This window comes from Siphateles boraxobius, unplaced genomic scaffold, assembly GCF_051911475.1.
Source record: "Siphateles boraxobius isolate OS27281-9 unplaced genomic scaffold, OSU_SipBor_1 86, whole genome shotgun sequence".
Taxonomy (NCBI): domain Eukaryota; kingdom Metazoa; phylum Chordata; class Actinopteri; order Cypriniformes; family Leuciscidae; genus Siphateles; species Siphateles boraxobius.
In genome coordinates, this window is record NW_027509215.1 from 5,309,365 (window position 1) to 5,329,531 (window position 20,167).

The following is a 20,167-nucleotide window of genomic DNA, read 5'->3' on the forward strand; positions in this document are numbered from 1 at the left end:
TATTCTACGACTTTTATATCTTCTCCGATGATACATCAATATAATGGTTCGTTACTTTTACCTGACTTAAACTGAGATGTATGTGTGTGTGTGTGTGTGTGTGTGTGTGTGTGTGAAGCTGGCAAAGAGGAAATGAAAGTTGAATTTTTGAGTCAACAACAGGGTTAGATTCCACACCCTCTTGTTATTTCACACAAGATCTTTTTTATTTTTGTGGTTTGTTGGGCAAGTGCAAAAGGTCTCTTGCATGCAATGATTTAAGTAACTGTACTGATCAACAGAGCGCGAGCAGGGTTTTAGCAGTTTATTGATAGATTTTACAAGCGATTATTATTTACAAAGCGAGAGCAGCAAAATAGTGGATCAAATTAAATGCCTCATTTATTCCAGACAAAACTTGCTACACCAGTGTGTGGAAGAGGAACAAATACATATAAATGATACAATTAGAAAAAGTGCAAGCATTATGAAATGATTCCAACTCTGACAAGGTCTGAGGATCTACCATTTTTCATGGGCGAATCTACATAAAAAAGGAAAAGTAATAGCAAGAAATAGATTTTTGCACACCTGTGCCTAAGAAGATTCACCTTTAATGAAGTTCAAAACAATATGAAACAGCCCATTTTGATCAGTATGGACACTGCGTTTAGAGATAACAAAACATTTCAAACCAACAAGGTGGCTAGTTTTTCACTTTTTTCTACAAACTTTATTCACACGTATTAAAGAGCAATACACAGAGTATTTGAACATGATAAACCGCTCAGTTAAATCAACATCAACACAAAGAAATGGATGACAAGTTAGGAAATCCAAGAAAAGAAAACTTATATTGCTTAGATCACGTTCAAAAACCCACGCTATGACTTAAATAACGGGCTTCAAGTCACACATTTCTAAAATAATGAGGTATACATCTTTTGGCATTGAAGACAATTTTCTAATACTGGATTTCTTCTATAATGCAGGAGGAAATGAATGAAAGGTCTCGACAGATGAAACAAACCAGAGGAACTGCCATCAGTCTACACAAACTGAGGCTTTACAGATAAAAATAAAAAATAAAAAGCAAATCATTCGTCAGTGCACGCCAGAATAAAGAAACGTCTGAGACTAACCTCAGTTACTTTGGAGGAAACCTCCCCAATGAAAAAAAAACAAAAAAAACATACGAATGAATAACCTGAGAGTGAAATAAAACTACAGACAATGTGCTTCTGAATATGCAAATCAAAACTTCATAATATAATTTAGACAAAGACAAAACAACACATACCAAAGATGGCATTATGTAACATTATGTACAGGTTTATCATGCTGATAAAGTGCTGTTAAGCTGGACAGATGGGGAAGGGTCGCTTTTGGGTTTTGCTCAGTAGAGTTGAGGAGAAAGGATTAAAACTACAGCAGGAGTCGATCGCAAATCATCGTCTCCACCACAAACGTGTTCTCGAAGTGCCGGATGCTGTGGCAGTTTCTGGTCTCTCTCTTATCCATGTCTGAGGAAGAGGCAGATTCAAGTTGGATTAAAAATACGATATCTTACTCACATGCTGTGTAAGAGTTGGGTCAACATCATAGTTTAGGCTGCCCAGTTTGGAAAGTATGTTACACTAAAGTTTGGGTCTTTTAAAACTGTTTTTTGATAAGGTCTCTTGAAAAGTCTCTTACACTCACAAAGGCTGCATTTATTTGAGCAAAAATACAGTAAAAAAAAGAGAAATATTGAAATATAATTACAATTTAAAATAACTGCTTTCTTCTGAAATGTAATTTATTCCTGCGATAGCAGAGCTGAATTTTCAGCATCATTTACTCCAGACTTCAGCAGCTTGGTTTCCATTACAGATTTGCACAAAACAATTTTTGTCCCAAAAAAAAAAAAAAAAAAAAAAAAAAGGCGACGATATTTTCTACATATTGATAAAAAAAAAAATATTGCGAAATGATGCCGTTTCAATTAACTGTTGTTATGCGACTAAATTGTAATTTTTCCGTTTGTGATGTCATTTAAAACATAATGGAAATAAATGTTGGTAGGTTTACGTACATCCCAGCCACCGCAATAGCCATTATTTTTAATGGAAGCAGACGTAGACGTGTTATCCAAGCATTAATGGCAAGGAAAGCCCGTTATACTTGGGAGCAGCCAGAATGAGGTGTTTCTCCCTCAGATCTGCTTCAAGGTCTTGATAAATTATGGCATTTCTTGTGGTTTAGAATCCAGTATTCACGTAATTATTTTGTCTTTTAGGAGTTTAATAAAGAACTCGGTCTCATCGTCTACCCAAACATACCGCTTCATCTTTAAAGAATGTTGAAGGTGACCGTAAGTGCAAAAAAACTATTTCCATTGCAGTTTTGTGAATTATTCCTTTTTCGTATTGCCTGACAAACCACCTCATGAGAGCATGAAAACTCCCATTTAAATCGCAAGTTTTTGCCAAATTGACGTATATCCATTGGCCGTATTTTCAATTTGCCATTTCAGTTTGCACAAAAGGGTAATGGAAACATAGCTAATATCACATGACCTATCAGAAATCAATCGAATATGCTGATTTGCATTTCTTATTATAATCAAAGCTGAAAACAGTTGAGCTGCTTCATATTTTTGTGGAAACTGATGCAGTTTTTTTCTGGATTATTTGATGCTCAACAGTTCAAAATGTCAATGTCTTTAATGTCACTGTTCATCACTGTAATGCGGTCGTTTGGGACACAAAGAATTGTGAAATTTCTATGTAAAAAAAAAAAAAAGGCTTTTTTTTGAGAGGTTGAACTAAGAGCTCAGATTCTTGGTGTGGCACAAATGTTTTAGGTCACCGCATTTCTATTTCCTGTGGCCTCCCATACACCATCTACACAAAGATGAGTGAGAGGAAGCCCTTGCTGAGCCAAACTACATCTCCCACACGCCATCACTACCCACACCTCAGCCTCTGCATCACACGAGAGAGATGCCCCTCTGATCCGGCAACTCCCACAATGCATCAGAGCCCTGACGTGCATCACATCCCCTCTGTGTGGTTTCCTAACTGGAGACGTTCTGTGTACTATGCAAACGTGAGTCACACTCGCACACCCACGTTCACACGCTTAAATCAGGATCAATGATGCCACACGCACCAGACTAAAAAGAACGCAGCACATTCCCAATACCATCTGAATGCAATATTTCATATTAGACCAAGTACTCTGACTCAAAAAAAGATGATGTTGCTGTTGTTATCAGCAACCGTTAATGTGGTTGATTTCGCAAGATAACTGGACGCACAGAAAACAGGAACAAAATGAGCAGATAGACCACAGACACATCTGTGTGTGTGTGTGTGTGTGGTGTGTGTGTGTGTGTGCGCGTGTGCAGGTGCCAGTAACAAATAATGTATGAAAAATTACACTTAAAAAAACAGATTTTAACATCTTCTGAACAAAATATTAGTGGTGTTTAAATATGCAAAACCTTGGATGTTGTTATACATTCACTAGGATGTAGACTTTAAAGCAAGCCTTGTGGACTTATGGCCATGTAGGAAAAATATTTTTACTTAAGAAAATTCATTATCACATCTTTTCTCAATAAGCTGAACAATTTATGAGATCATTCATGTGTCAGAGCACATGCAGAGCAGAATAAAAAAGTAGTAGGGTTACTTGTTTGGAATTAAGACTTCCTTTATTCATTTTTCTTAATAAGTCTCTTCTGCTCACCAAATATTTCTGCTCTTCTGCTACATTTATTTGGTCAAAAATACAGTAATATTGTCAAATAATATTACAACTTAACATAGGCTATTTGAATACATTTAAAATGTAATTTATTTCTATGATGCAAAGTTGAATTTGTGGATCACAATCCTTTAGAAATCCTTCTAATATGCTGATTTGCTGCTCAAGAAGCATTTCTTATTATCAATGTTGAAATCAGTTTTGCTGCTTAATATTTTTGTGGAACCCGAGTTTAGGGTACGTAAGATTTAAAAAAAAGAAAAAAGAAAAAAAAGGATGAGTACTTTTATTCAGCAAGGACACATTAAAGGACAGTAGGACAGTAAAGACATTTATAGTGTTACAAAAGACTTCTATTTCAAATAAATGCTGTTCATTGAACATGTTCTATTCAAAGAATCCTCAAAAAATGTATCACGGTTTTCAGCCTTGATGAGCATAAGGACTTTTCAAAAACTTTACAAAATTTTAAGTATTACAAAATATTTGAGTGATACTGTAAGTTGAACACCAAAGTTTAATACTTAGTTTTAAGGGTTTGCTCAAATCACCAACACCAATTATGAGCAATGATAATAATAATAATCACACAGTGAAGTTTGACTTAAACACCAATAATAAATAAAGAAGTCATGAAACTCACGTTTTTGGCCACTACGGCGTCTCAGTTTATAGGTTTCTTTCCCGTAACAGAGCCGGTGGATGAAGGGTCCCAGCTGACGCATGTTCCGAATGCGTCCCGACACCACCATCTCCTCCTGAATGATGTAGGTCTGGGGCAAATACATCCCCCGCTGCAGAAACACAAACACATACAAACGGTCACATGGTATTTCTGCTTAAGGGATGCACACATGAAAAATGAAATTCCATGATTTATTTCCTTCATTTTTGGATTAAATATATATATATATACACACATGCACATATGTGTGTGTGTGTGTGTGTGTATATATATATATATATATATATATATATAGGGTGAAAAAAAGAGAAAAGAAAAATAGGTAAATTTACAAAATGTTATACACATTTTATTTATTAAATTTTCAAAAAAAAATATAAAAATGTCTATTTATAAAAGGCATTTCCATGACACTACCCTGCTTTATCATGTTTTTTTTTCAAACTAATATTTTCTGAAGGTACATTTTTACACTTTCATATTTTATATTTCAGAAATAAACGCTGCACATCAAATGTGTGACTCACGAACTGAGACCTTTTGTTCAAGAGTTACATAAAATGTTATGCAATCTGTTACCTTGACATTAACAAGCATCTCCCACAGGTTCCTGGGCGGCATGACGATTGTCGTGTTGAGCTCAATGACGTAGCATTTATCCAACGCAATGTCGTAGTAAGCTGTGAGTCCCTGTGTCAATGAGAAACACCTCCGTTAAAAACGACTCTAGAACTTGCAAAATAATTTGAGACGTTCATATTGATGTTTAATACATACACTCACTACTGTGTAAAAGTTTGGGGGTGTCAGTAAGAGTTTTGAAAAACTTAGTTTTTTTTTCAAAAGTGACAGTATAGAGATTCATAATATCAAAAAGATTTCCATTTCCAAAGAATGCTGTTCTTTTGAACTTTCTATGCATCCATGTAATGATTTCAACAAAAATACTAACCGTTTTCAACATGATTATAATATTTAATGTTTCTTGAGCAGCATATTAGAATGATTCCTGAAGGATCATGTGAAGATTGGAGTAGGCTAATGATGCTGAAAATTCAGCTTTGCAGCACAGTATAAAATTGCATTTTAAAATGTATTCAAATAGAAATCAGCTATTTTGAATGGTAATAATATTTCACGATATTATAGTTTTTACTGAGTTTCTGATCAATTAAACCCATATGGAAGAACAAAATGTTCTGCTTTATGCCAGACTGACATAGATTTATAGCTGCCGGGGAACTTGGGAATGTGTCTTTCACAGAAACATTTGCTTGTACTCCTGTGCCTGGCACATTGCGCTGAATATTAAACAATGATTTCAGCAGACAAAAGGTTTCCTCAGAGAATGTTCACAGTCCATCTGGGGAAGCAGTGATGACTAACGGCGTCTTTAGTACAGCCAAAGAACTAGAAGAAACTGTACCAGAGCTAAATGGGCAGAACTTCACTTCAAGCGCTTCAAGTGCTTCTTGGACAGATCCTCACCCTGTGAAAGTCGTGAATGATGTCAGCCGGGTCACTGCTTCCAAAGTCGGGCACAGGCACGCTGATCTGCTCGTAGTTATCATCCAGGTAGATGCCCACGTTTTCCTCGATCTCCTGCCGTCCGAGTAACGGGGCGAACAGGGGGTCCTCGTACATCACACGACAGTGGAACAAACTATCCTCTGGGATCTGGGGAAAGAAAGAGGAGCAGTTTAATAGAGGGCACTTGAACTACTCTAGTGAATGGAAGACTGAGTAAAAGATCCAGCAAGTGTTGCTATGGTGATCGCTATGGCAATGAACTTTAATAGTCTTGTTCGTGAATAAAAGACGATTAACAGATTCAATGACGTCTAGAGTCTCACCTGAGGGCTGAAGTAGTATCGGTACAGGCATACAGATGCCATGATCAAGCCTGACAGGAAGATCACAAGGCCGAGTACGACGCACCAAAGGCCACTACAGGGAGACTTCTTAGATCTGACTGGAAGCACCAACTCATCCTTCTGGGAAACACAAAACAAATTCAATTAGCACTTGGGATGCTTTTCATAGGCTTTTTGGGTCTAGACTGATTCGTACATGACAAAACAAGTCAAATATACCATGCATGTTTACTTTAATTTCAAAATGATAGGCACTGATAAAGCTTAGGGTACGTTTACATGACAATGATGTACTATCTCATCCATCTCATTTTTTTTTCGTACAGACAACATTTTTTTGTGTTGCATTGTCAAAACAATCCCCGTTCACATGGATCTGCAAAAAAACGATTAAAAGCGCTGTATTTTGCTGCCGGGCCAGTAGTTGGCAATGTCAGTTTGTAAAGAGACACTACACATCTATAGACTGAACACATAATACACGTGTGCATGACATCACCGTTTTCACAAATTCACATTTTTGTAGTAAACAAAAAAAAATATTTTCAAAAGTTTGCGTTTTCAGGCCCCCAAAACGTCATTGTTGTGCACAACGCACACAAAAAAAAGTGTTGTGCAAACGGCCCCTTAAGAGTTTATCTACAGATCTCAGTTTTTTTTATACCAATATCTGTATGTGCAAGCTGCCAAACAATCACTCTCCAAAAGATAATCTTCTTACACAGAATTTTTTCCCAGTATAACTACCTAAACATTCTTTAATCAAGATACATTTAATTCAGATGCAAAATGACCTAAGATAATAAAAGGATGGCTCATCCAAAAATTTAAAAAGGTCATTTTTGGCAGCAACCATCATATAATTCCAAACCCATAAGATTTTGGATAATCTATAAAACATAAATTAGGATATTTGTAATGAAAACTGGGAGGTTTTCCCTGTCCCTCCATTGAAAGTCCAGGTTGCCAAATCTGAGCAAACATGCAGTGCACAAAATATGCGTGTTTATATGAGGATAAAATTAAAACTATCCTCATATAAACCTGTTATTAATTATATATTGTATGAATTTTAATTGTACTGAAATCCAACTAATATGTCACTTGCATAATAATTTGGAACACAGCATATATTTAATGAAAACAAGACAAAAGTGCAAAGTAAGAAAACCATTTTTGCAGTGCTTTACAGCATCTAACTGCGCCACAAATATTAGTCACAGCAGCGTCTCAAGACGTCAGGTGGCGTGAGCAATCCATCCGCCTCCAGTCTCTCAGAGACGCTGGTGCCGAGGACACCAGCTCGGATCAGCCCACGCAAGCTCTGGATCATGGTGAATCAAACAGACTGCTGACAGAGCTACTATCTCCGCCTGGCAGAGCGATATTTTTAGGCATGTACTGTACTTTCAATCCACACTCCTTATTTGTACAGGAGTTCCTCTCTACGTAGGGAGGACACACAGTACCAGCGGGTAGGAGACAGTGTGTGGGTACCAGGCTGAAAATAACAGCACTAGTATCAGATAGATTAGATGAATCCACGTCATTTTCACTCTAGTAGGGAAAATTAATGCAGGCACATGGTCACATTGAAAATGTGACGCACTTACAGCCTAAAGTAGGGAATGTTCTGCGTCAACCACAAATGTGCCAGTTTTTAATGCATTTAGATTTCAGTTACTCTGCAGGCTGTTAATATGCATCAAATATTTGGGGTTGTAACTTAAAGGCTTATACCCAAAATAACAAAAGTACCATTTATCAGAATTCAGCTCAATGACACTGAATTGATGCATTCCCAGAAATGAGAAAATTGTGAAATCTGCTGTCAGCATCATATTCCTATGAGCCTGAGCCTAAGACAAAAGAAATAAATAAATATGAGCCTGAGCCTAAGACAAAGAAATAAATAAATAACGATATCAGGCATCCATTTTGTAAAGGCAAATATCTTATTTCACCCCAGCTGGCAGGATCAAGCGTGTGCCTATCCGGGTTGGAGCGAGTGCGGAGTGTTCCAGGCACATAAAAACAAAAAGCTGCGGTCATCTGCTCTGTTACAGCTCAAGTGGCGATAAAAGGATTTGCAGTTAAATAACTACTACTATCATGGGATCACACGGCAAGCATCAATATAGAGAAAACACACACACACACACACACACAAATGTAGCTCAAGAAGATTTGTTCGGCACTAATCTGCAGTGGCGGCTACACGCTGAGGGATGATGATGTAATGTCATCCTGTTGTGCATCTCAATACTGGCTTGCATCCATCAGCTGTAAACCAATGCAGAACTGCATGTCTAAGCCTGTCAAAATGTTTAATACGGTATGCTTTTATTTTTATACATTCATAAATCTATGAGCTGTTCAGTTAGAATTAAGCCATCTGATACTTATTACCAGTCTGTTATAATAGAATTAAGACAGAAACTCATGCATTCTCATAAATGAGAAAATTCTGAATTCTGCAGTCAGCATCATTTTCCTCTCTGGCGATTAGAACACTGAGACAAAAGAATGGATGTTTCCCTGTGCATCTCAATACTGGCTCACATCTATCAAGTGCAACCCATTGAAGAATTATCTCCTAATCTTGCTTTAAACATGCACAAACCTGACAAAGTATATAATCATAGTATAGAATTGCATTAATTTGATAATAATAATTGTATATTATACCCATTCAAGTTGTGCCTACTGAACGCCTAACTGGTTTAGACTAGATGCATAATATAAAGGCAGTAACAAAGCCCAATTATTAAAATAAAATGTTTTTTTTTTCTTAAGAATAGTTAAAAATAAATTCAAATAAAAATAAATGCTTGTTGCATTTTTGATTCCGTTTTGCAGGGAGGAACATGACAAAACAAAGGATGGTTTCACAGCAGACAACAAAACAAAGATAATAATGTAACGTTATATATAAATGGGAAGCTATAACTCACGTGAGAGTATGGCATGTGAATTTCCTCTTTGTCTCCATCGTTCTCCTTTTCCGGCTTCTGTACAGTTACTTGTTGAAACGATATCTTCACCATTTTGACGTTTCTTCCTACTTTTCTGCGGTTAGGACGTCCAGTAGTGATTGAACCACCAAGGACGGTTCCGAGCTGTGAATGGAACTCTCGAAAGAGGGCGAACTTAAAGAGGATTCCCTCGCTTCCGGTACACACTTCAAAGTAAGAGTCCACCAATCCGCGTCTATTGTCTAAAATTAGTATCACTCACAATTTCAACATAAAAAAAAAAAAAAACGGTCTCGTCTATTAACCATTTCAAATCCAAATTATGTTGCAAGGAACAAAAAAATTATATGCTTTATTTTACTCTAAATGCAACCATATATCATAATCTTTTGGGGGGGGGGGGAAATCATTTTAAAAGCTATTTCTAATGTATATTAAATTAAAAAAAAACACTGGTTAAACATACAGATTATTATACAACGTCGTTTTTTTCTCACACAGTGCCACACTGCACAAGTATGATCCATCTATCCAACCATTCTTTCTTTTAAGATTTTCATTCCTCATTTTCCCCCATAAGATTTTTACTGAGATCACATATAGCATTTTTTCTGTAGTATACAGAAATACCCTTTGTGCTTAAAAAATTTGTAATAATAATAATAATAATAATAAATGTAACTCTTCAATATGATATTATTGGTACAGTTTAAAGATACAATAATTATTTTCTATTGTATCATTATGCATTGATGTACTGGTATTTTAATTATGTTCATACATTGTTGAGATATACATTTAATAAACATAATTAACAATGTAAGTGAGAATTCTTGAATGATATATCAAAAAGCTTATTTCACCATGAATGTGATCATACTTTAACAGGATATATATATATATATATATATATATATATATATATATATATATATATATATATATATATATATATATATAATTTTATAATTTCCACAGATTTAAAATGAAATGAAAACCAGCCCTTCATCTCCGCCTGGTCACGTCTTGGACTTTTATTGTAGAAATTGTAGAATCCACAAATGGATGTCCATTCCGGTTCTATTTTAGCCGTTTACGGTGCTCTACTACGCGTTCTGATTTGCATCAGACTGCCGGAAGTCAATAAATAACTTGACACTGATTAATGCTTTTTATGGCTATGATGCAGGTTATAATATATAAAATTATACCAACAGCGCAAATAAATAATAATCAGGTGATTTCAAGCTATAAAAAAGATAATCGTTTTGAATTCCATGTTTTATCTTAGCACTTTGGGGTTATCATTTTAAAAGAGTGATTTGGATTAAACATAATTTTGTTGAACGTCCATTTAATTAACAAATTAAGTAAATAACTGCATGTCGTCAAATGTATTAAATGTAATATAAAATTTTAAAATGAGGCAAACAATGAGATTTGCTATCTGGGGTAAATATATAGGCCTACCCTATATATTCTATTATTTCTGCAAATGTGATATTGCATTGTGTAGTTTAGTTTCAGTAGTCCTACATGATTGTTACATTTTAATACAACAGTAGGCTATGCTTTCCTTTTCATATACTTGCATTACATGTAGCTTCCATCCTTCGGATGAGACGTTAAACCGAGGTCCTGACTCTCGGTAGTCATGAAAAATCCCAGGATGTCCTTCGATAAAAGAGTAGGGGTGTAACCCCGGCATCCTGGCCAAATTTGCCCCTTGGCCTCTGTCCATCATGGCCTCCTAATCATCCCCATATACTGATTGGCTTTATCACCGTCTCCTCTCCACCAGTAAGCTGGTGTGTGGTGGGCGTTCTGGCACACTATGGCTGCCGTCACATCATCCAGGTGGATGCTGCACATTGGTGGTGGTTGAGGAGATTCCCCCTTCCATGTAAAGCGCCTTGAGGTCCCAGAAAAGGCGCTATGTAAATGTAACGAATTAAATAATTAGATGGCCTCATAAACAAGCATTGACGATGTCCCACATACACTCGTGGTAAAGCAGGACGTGAATTAGATCAACAACTCCCCATTGATGGAAATGGTGCTGTTAGTGTGCACTGAAATCCAGTAGAGGGTGCATTTTTGCAATTTATATTACGTAGGCCTATTTGCCATTTAGGCTATTTGATTATAGACCTATTTATCCTCTTATTAAGATATAGTGTCAGGATAAACAATATGAAGTTAGAGTTTATAGGGAAATACAAACATGTCAAACTCATTACATGCGACAGATGAAGTTGCTTTAGAGAACTACCTCTACCATTTGCTTTGATAATGATAAATAGGGCTACTAGCTGAAGTTTTCCCCATTCTGTCTTCTCATTTATGAGGTCACTTCTCATTACATGTCCCTTTATCTTTCTGAAGAGTTTAATTCCATCTGTTAAACCGTTAAACTGTTAAACCGTTTCAACCCTCTAAACTTGAAAACATATGTTTATTTATATGTATATATGTTTATTTATATGTATATTATTATTTGATTTTGGGAATGAAAATAAATAGGCCTAAATAAAATGGTTCCACAGTTAAATGTGAGATCATTGCCATTTAACTTTGAAATTAATTTGAAGACAATTTAGTTGAAAAACTATAATATGCTGTTGAAGTTTGACCACTTTGTCCAGTGACAGGAATAAATCTGAAAATCCCTATAAATTTGACACAATTAACTAATACATAGCCTAATTATATTCATTTACATAATACTAATAATATTAGCTACTTGCAGTAGCTTCTTTTACCTTAAGAAAAATATGATAGAAAATGTAAGACTTCAAACAAAAAAAGAACAATATACCATTAACAGTATCTATCTATCTATCTATCTATTATTTAGGCTATAATCTATATATCTAATATTTATAATCTATCTATCTATCAAGGGTATTGAGCTTAATTTTATTCAGTAAATTGTCCTTATGGTCCATACAGGTTCACAGGGTGGGTTGGTTTACAGTGCACAGACAAAGGCATGGCTGTTGATTGGTTGCCAGTTGGTTCATTCACATGTAAATCAGACCTCATAAATGTCCCTCTTCAATCGCCCACTTTACACAGTATATGTAGTGCTTGTTAGCGCAGACTTTTGTCTTGAATTGAACCCGCCGACCATCTGCCCCCCATTCAGGCGTCCTCTCAGCGGTCTCAACTGCAGCAATATGGCCCCTGCGTCCCGCAGCAACAGCCACGAGGAGGACTATTACGGGATAAAAGACAGAAAGGTACGCAACACGCCTTTTCAATTGCACAAGGAAAAGTTTATCGACGGTTTCCCACAACTTAACCGCATTTCTCTCTTCCCCTTCAGACGAGGAAACCGCTGGTGGAGAAAAAGAGACGCGCCCGAATAAATGAAAGTTTACAGGAGCTGAGGCTACTGCTAGCCGACCCGGATGTAAGTTCATTTATCATTTCTTAAAGCATCTGTATCCACCGCCAACACACAGTGCAAAGACAGTCTTTCTAACATCCCACTTTGCGTCATTTTTTTAGGCGCAGGTGAAAATGGAGAATGCCGAGGTGTTGGAAATGACCGTGAAGCGCGTGGAAAGTATTCTACAAAACAAAGCGACGGGTAAGAGCTGTTTCAAGATCAAGTTTCATACAGGCCGCATTTAAAATGTATGTAGCCTATTTGGGTGGTGACGTCATGCCGCTTTTCTCCTCCGCAGAGGCTGACAGCGTGAACCGCGAAGCTAACGAGCGATTCGCCGCGGGCTACATCCAGTGCATGCACGAGGTGCACACCTTCGTGTCCAGCTGCCCGGGCATCGACGCGACCATAGCCGCAGACCTGCTGAACCACCTCCTGGAGTGCATGCCTCTGAACGACGAGGATCGCTTTCAGGACATCCTGTCAGATCTCATGACGGACTCTAGCAACGGAGACAGGAGCACCTCCTCTGCCTTGTCCCCGGCCCCTTCAACCACCTTCTCTAGCAGCGATGAACTTTGCTCTGACCTGGATGACACAGACACGGAGCAAAGCCGCATCTCAGTGGATGCGAGGGATCAAGCGCCAAGCATGTACCTCTCCAAGTCCATCTGGAGACCCTGGTAGACAGATGCGCACCCCTGTCGATTCATGAACATTTGAGTGTATTGCTTTTTAGTTTAGAGCTATTAAACCCTGCAGTAGTCCAGGATTGAGCACCTTTGTTGATAGACAGTTCTACAGTTGGAATAGGGCAGCTGCAACGTTGCTTTTTTGTAATTTGTCATCGACCAGTGGATACCCCTCAGAAAGCTCTTGGTGCAACAGTGTGCATTTCAATCCAGTTTCACACAGTTAGCTAGTATTTTTATTTAATTGTTTTATTTTGTATAAGCTAAGTTAAAACAAAACTGTAAGGATAATTAATATTTAGGGAGTGTCTTCCCATCTCTAATTATTGTACACTCTTAAAATTAAACGGTATTTATTGGCATTAATGGTTCCATGAAGAACCGTTAACATTCATGAAATCTTTCCATTGCACAATTTTCTTTCGGTTTTTTTTTAGATTATTACTAAAAAGTTTTTCTTTTAAGAACTGTTCACTGAAACGTTCTGAATGTGGAACCCAATGTTCTTCTATGACATCACTGTGAAAACTCCCTTATGGAACCCTTATTTTTAAGAGTGTGGGGTAGGATGTAAATATTTCAATGTCGTGGCTGTAGATATAGATCTCTGACATTTAAACGTAGCCTATGTAATATTTGTGATAAAGGAATTTAAAATAAATAAAAGTCAGATGTAATGACATTTAATGTGTTTTATATGTGATTGTGACTTCACCCTTCATTAAAATATCATTTTGATTTTCTTAATGTAAAGAGTGTCATGTTATTTCTTTAAATAGAGGCTACGTATACGTACCAGTAACGCTTTCCTAGGGCAGAGGTTATGGAGTCTTTAGGCAGCTGAAGTTGCTTTGATGAAATAATCAGAGTATGTAGCCTGTTTTATCACACCTCTGCTTGTCCGAACGTGTGAATGTCCGCTTTGGCTATTTTGACCCTTCATACGTGTAAAACTTAACACCTCATTGCCGATTAGCCACAGTATTGCGGTCAGACAGAATGATGTCGTGCTGCTGATCATGTCTATTATAGACTAGGCATAGACCTACGTGTTGCTGGCCAAGTTTGTCATCAAAAATAGCATTTGGGTGGAAACTATGGTTGCCAAGGGACAGCAGTAAAACCATCATGCATAGCCTAGCCTACTCGATCGGTCGCCAACCCACCCAGGTTTCCCGTTACTTTCACTCGATGTTACGGCTTTCTATTTCGTTCCTGATTGCGGCAGATATAGACTATTATTATTAAAAAGCATGGAATATCCAGAGTTGAGAAAAGAAAAAAATAAATTCACTAATTGTCCATGATTTAAAATGTTTTCTATGACTTTCCTTGGCGTGAAGCGGAGGCCTCAAACATCCCTGAAACCGAAACTAGGCTAGGCTACTATAAACATAGCTATTTCCCCCCAAAAACAGTTCAGTGGCTAACAATACAAAATTAGCTTTGATATTTAGGTGCGCCGTGTTTTGACGCTCGCGAGTCACTTCACCTGAGGTTAGCGATAGCCTACTCTCGCGGTTTATCAGACACAGAACAGAAGTTGCACTTTGGAGATGTAGGCTATATTAGGCCTATTTATCACAAACACTGCCTACCACAAAACCACTTTGTGTTTTATTTAAAATGTGTGCTTGGGCTGCGCGAGAAAACATCAAATGATTGCGGCTGTACAACGGACAGAACGCTGCTAAAATCACTGATGACTGATTAAAAAATTGCCTAATAGACTAAGTAGTCTAAATGAATGACCTATAGTTCCGTCTTAGTTTATATAAATCATTAACTGCAGTTTTCCACAACCAAGATTAAAGCACGTTTGATGTAAATACGTATTAACTCTTTTAAATCCACATATAAGGTTCGCACTTCGCAGGCTGTTGACAGGTTGTATTAGCACTGCTTTCATCGGACCAGGGCCGGATTTTCGGCGTCTGAAGGTTGTTGTCCTGGTAGGAGGCCTGCAAGAGTCATTCACACCTTGTCCTCAAATTGGCGCAGGTGTGAACTAGAGGAACTAGCGCGCCTTTCATGTGCGGTGGCAGAAATCCCAGTCTGGGCGCACAGTGAGGAGAGTCTGGTCACATGAAGGGAAGCTGTGCGTGCGTCGGATGTGCGCTGTATAATAATAAAAACTGTTGTAACGGTCGTCAGACTTTGAACATATGGCGTAGAATGGGCCCCTTTACCAACGGCCCGTTTGCGCAGGACTGGGCTGTACACTGCATAACGTATGACATGTTTTAATGCGACACGTTATATCCCCCGAGACCCAGAAAACGTTTTATTTTTAATTTTTTTTAGTAGCCTATTTTTTCATGTCATGACGTTTAGAATAGGCCTATAATAAACACATGGGGATATTTTTTATATGTTATGCATGTATAGGCAAAATCAATGTTTTTTTTATTCACCAATTTTTAGGTTTCATTATTTTTTTCAACCAAACTTTGTATAAAGATGATTCTCAACTTTGTTATGAAAGATATAAAGGAATGAACTGATATACTGATTTTACTTTATGCAATATGTGGGTAAAATGGCCATAAATGGTAGTCCCATTGTATCCATACACTGTATTTAATTAGCATATTAATGTGTTATTGGGGCAACATGTAATGAAAAAAAGTTGTTACCAATATTTTAATTAGAAACCACATAACATTTTCCTGAGAAGTGGATTAATGACAAACAATTTGAAAATTAGTCAGATTTAAATTATAATTACAAAACAAGATCATAATTCCTTTAGAGTGCTAAATTTGATCACTAAATTAAAGTAATTTTTAAAGACCAAGGAGTAGTTGTTGTCATGATAAAACCTCCAAACATTTGGTATCTCAGAAAAGCCCTGTGACATATATGGTGTCAGAGAAATTCACAAAAATATAATGTCCACTACAGTGGACAAACGTCTATTCCTGGGTCCCAGGATGATACAAGTAAAATATATTTGAGGAATGAAAAAAACTTTTTATGTGGACTCTGGAACTTTAAATAATAATAAAAAAATGGTAAAAAGCTACATGCTCTGGGAAAATGCATTTGAAGTATGTATTTTACATTAAATTAAAAAGTATATTGAACATTTATTTTTAAAATACATATTTTTAATAGACATTTTAATGCTTATCTAAATGATTCACCAAAAAGTGGTCAGATTTAGCCTGTACTAAATGCATACACTTTTAAATCTTGATAATCTTGAACATAAAAACACAGCCAAGAGTAATTTCTTTCTAAAAATAGACTTTATTCCAAATTATTAAATAACAAATAGGGCAGCATAAAGGAATACCACACGTAGGAAAGTGACAGAATGCAAGGATATTTTTTTACAACGTGGGCTAAACGCTGTGAAACGGTTTCTTCAATACTAAAAGCTTAATGCCAAGTTGACCTCCACATGGACTTTTGAATCGGATATTTAAACCCCATTCTGCCCATATGCTGTTTTTGAGCTGTAGTAATTGGGGATTTATGGTAATTGTGGTTGTACAGCAGGATTAGGTGAGACAGTCAGGGTTAGAACTCAGTCTCAGTAGGTTCAACCTATGTTTGAACTTATAAAACAGGAGAAATTTAACACTGAGGTTCTATAGCAACAGACCATCAGACAGACAAGCAGTCTGAACAATACAATAGCACCTAAACTCATAAGCCCAAAATACTTCTCAGATAAATTCACCTAATGCTACTAATGCAATGCACTTGAGCTCTTAATACATTCACTATCTGATCAAATAAGCCGCAGACTTTATAATAGTCTATTATAGCAGATAAAGGTATTGTAGTTTGTGCCAAATATGTGGAGCACCTTTCAACTGCCCTTGTTTAATAAAAAAAAACATTTCAGCTCATAAACTACAAGTCCTCAGTGTAGAATTGTGAATTTGAAAGGATATCAGAATTTTAATCTATCCCACAACACAACTATCAAACACCAGAAGAACTGCGTCACGTGCTTATACGTCTATTCAGAAGAAAATAAAACAAAATATTTTCCTTTTTTTTTAAAAAGCGAGTTTTAAAGAAAATAAGTTAGTTTGTATATATACAGGGAAAAACTGTCCTGGAAACACTGAAAAGGAAATATTATTCCTCAGTAATGGTCACTGAACAGCACAGAGTCTGGCTTTAAAGACAGTTTAGACTGTCTGGAAATAATCAGTTTACTTTGAAATGCTCTCGCATTCAGTCGTTCACTCACTCACTCATGTATTTACACGTCTGTACACACTCACACAAACTAGCAACCAGAACGAGTCTTCTTGAAGGTCTGTGGCAGAAGCGTTTTCTCGATGCTAAAATGTCCACATTATCCGATCAGAAGAGGTTTAGTTTAGGTGACAGGACCCGGACAGTCATGTGGTTCTGAGTGTTCCGGGTCTTCACTGCTATTGGCCAGAGGCGCTGTGACATCACTGGTTTCTGATTCCCCCATGTGCAGATCTGGTGGATCCTCCTCTGTCAGAGTTATACTGACCTCTTCACAGCTGACACACGCCTGCAGATAAACACTTTTATTAGTCTACAAGGAGCTTGCAACCCATTTTAATTCCTTAATGTGATGTAGTCTCTATTCTAGATTAAAAAAAAATGTAGTGCTTGATTTTTTCCACCTGGAATTAACTAGTGAAACGTGGTAATAGTTATTATTTTTTGACGAAAGTAATGCCTTATACTTTGCGTGTATGGTACGTACATATTGCGTACTTAATTGTTACTGATACGCTACCGTTCAAAACTTTTCAAAAATCAATAAGAATACTTTTATTCATCAGAAGTGACACTAAAGCTATTTATGTTACAAAATATGTCTGTTTCAAAATCTAATTTCATATATATTTCAAATAATCCTTAAAAAAATCAGTTTCCACAAAAAAATTAAGCAGCACAATGGTTTTCAACATTAATAATAAATAAAGAAATGTTTCTTGAGCAGCAAATCTGCATATAAGAGAGGGATCATGTGACACTGCTGTCATCACAGGAATAAATAACATTTAAAAATGTTAAAATAAAAAAATCTTTATTATATATTGTAATACTACTTTACCGTATTGCTATATTTTTGATGAAATAAATGCAGCCTTGCAGACTTTCAAATAAAAAAAATCTTACCGACCCCAAACTTTTGAATGGTAGTGAATATACTCCATGCATCAAAATAAGGACACAATTTATGCATTAAAAACTGACATCAGTACATATTAGATAAAATATCAATGTATCTAGACCTTGACGTCGAAGGCTTTGGGCAGTCCGGCTCTTCTCATCCAGGGATGCACTTCCGCCAGCTCCCTCTTCTGCTCTTCTGTAAAGCGCGGCTGACATTTCTGCATCTGCCGCAGCTTCTCCCTGTCCTCTCTCAGAACCTTCTGGATGTCACTGCAAAAGGGAACAATTTTTTTGTGATTTAATGCCATGCCAGCTTCCACGGTTATTTTCACGGTAAAAATATAATACAACATTAAAACCTATCCACCTTTTTCCTAACGAGCCTACTGTGTTTTAGATTACGGAAGGCACTTCCGATTTGGAGAAGTTCCACTCAAAAAGACTGAACAAATAATTTCAAATCATAAAAAACTACAAAACAATAATTCTTATTTATCAGTTTGACTGAATGAGCAGTACAATTTTGTTCATGTTGTATTTTCAGGGTGGGAAGGCAGAGGGGGGAGAGGTTACTTGTTACGGGCATAACTGTTATTGGTGAGGTGTGTGTGTGTGTGTGTCTATTCCTCCCTTTTCCACCTACTCACCGAGATGGTAACTGATATGACATCATAACATCTTCGTCTGCGTTAGCCATGAGCAGCCACGGTGGGTCCTGCAGTACATACTTCAGTTTCTCCTTCCCATCCAGCACCACAGAGCACAAAACAGAGCCTTGCCCCTCGGCCTTATGGGATTTCTGGGAGGAATCTACACTGCCGAAGTAGTTACTGCTGTTGTTGCTTCCTGAGAAAGAAAAATACAGTGGGTGAGGGAAGCTGACCTTTTGAAAGGCACTTATTTTATAAGCACAACTTTAATGGAAAGTTTGTATTTGTAGAAACCAAACATAATACAAAATAATTTAGAGGAAGTGGGAAACCTTTTTGGTACATTTTGATTATCATGGGCTTAGAATATGAGATTCTTCCTTTTTAGGGTTCCTTTCACGTTCTTGTTTATAAGGATGTCAAAAAAACATAACATTGCACTACTTTAATAAAATTTTGGTGTTGGTAAGATTTTTAATGTTTTTTTTTTTAAATAAGTAAAAAAAAAAAACAGTAATATTGTGAAATATTATTACAATTAAATTTTTTTATTTTATTTGAATAGATTTTAAAATGCAGTTTATTCCTGTGACAGCAAAGCTGAATTTTCAGCATCATTACAGTCGTCAATGTCACATGATCTTTTAGAATGATTCATTCTAATAAGCTGATTTGGTACTTTTTATTTCTAATTATTATAAATGTTGAAAACAGTTGTGCTGCTTCATATTTTGCAGAAATTGTGACAGTTTGTTCAGGATTCTTTGATGAATAGAAAGTTCAAAAGAACAGCACTTACTTGTAATAGAACTTTTTGGTAACATTATACTGTCACTTTCAATCAATTTAATTAATCCTTGCTGAATAAAAGAATCGTACTGACCCCAAACGTTTGAACGGTAGTGAATATCAATGTTTAATGTTTTAAGAAGTTTGTTCAATAGCATATTAGTTTTTGCTGCAGTATCAAAAATCATTACATTTCTCTGATTTGGCACAGTGACAACCCTGCACTTCAATCTGCACACTACAAAGGACACTTCA

The 20,167-nt window shown here is 36.6% G+C and overlaps 3 protein-coding genes across 6 annotated transcripts in view; 1 reads left to right on the forward strand and 2 right to left on the reverse strand.

Moving 5' to 3' along the window:
• Positions 1–289: 289 nt before the first annotated feature.
• Positions 290–9,516, reverse strand: itm2cb (integral membrane protein 2Cb). The gene is made up of 6 exons (XM_077222399.1): positions 9,246–9,516; positions 6,271–6,411; positions 5,906–6,094; positions 4,997–5,107; positions 4,376–4,526; positions 290–1,502 (listed from the first exon to the last, which is right to left on the reverse strand). The coding sequence occupies exons 1-6, from the start codon at positions 9,336–9,338 to the stop codon at positions 1,405–1,407; spliced, it is 783 nt and encodes a 260-aa protein (XP_077078514.1). The 5' UTR covers positions 9,339–9,516; the 3' UTR covers positions 290–1,404.
• A 2,736-nt stretch (positions 9,517–12,252) lies between these two features.
• hes6 (hes family bHLH transcription factor 6) lies at positions 12,253–14,105 on the forward strand. Its single transcript, XM_077221776.1, has 4 exons — positions 12,253–12,508; positions 12,595–12,681; positions 12,780–12,861; positions 12,959–14,105. The coding sequence occupies exons 1-4, from the start codon at positions 12,314–12,316 to the stop codon at positions 13,345–13,347; spliced, it is 753 nt and encodes a 250-aa protein (XP_077077891.1). The 5' UTR covers positions 12,253–12,313; the 3' UTR covers positions 13,348–14,105.
• A 2,479-nt stretch (positions 14,106–16,584) lies between these two features.
• The window catches only part of per2 (period circadian clock 2), a 32,546-nt gene continuing 28,963 nt past the window's right edge, over positions 16,585–20,167 (reverse strand). For all 4 annotated transcript variants that reach the window (XM_077221934.1, XM_077221932.1, XM_077221935.1 and 1 more), the window contains 3 exons: positions 19,121–19,319; positions 18,593–18,743; positions 16,585–17,859 (listed from right to left, as the gene is read on the reverse strand). In XM_077221934.1, the coding sequence (XP_077078049.1) occupies positions 17,695–17,859; positions 18,593–18,743; positions 19,121–19,319 (515 nt within the window). In that variant the 3' untranslated portion in view covers positions 16,585–17,694. The remainder of the gene's footprint in view (positions 17,860–18,592; positions 18,744–19,120; positions 19,320–20,167) is intronic.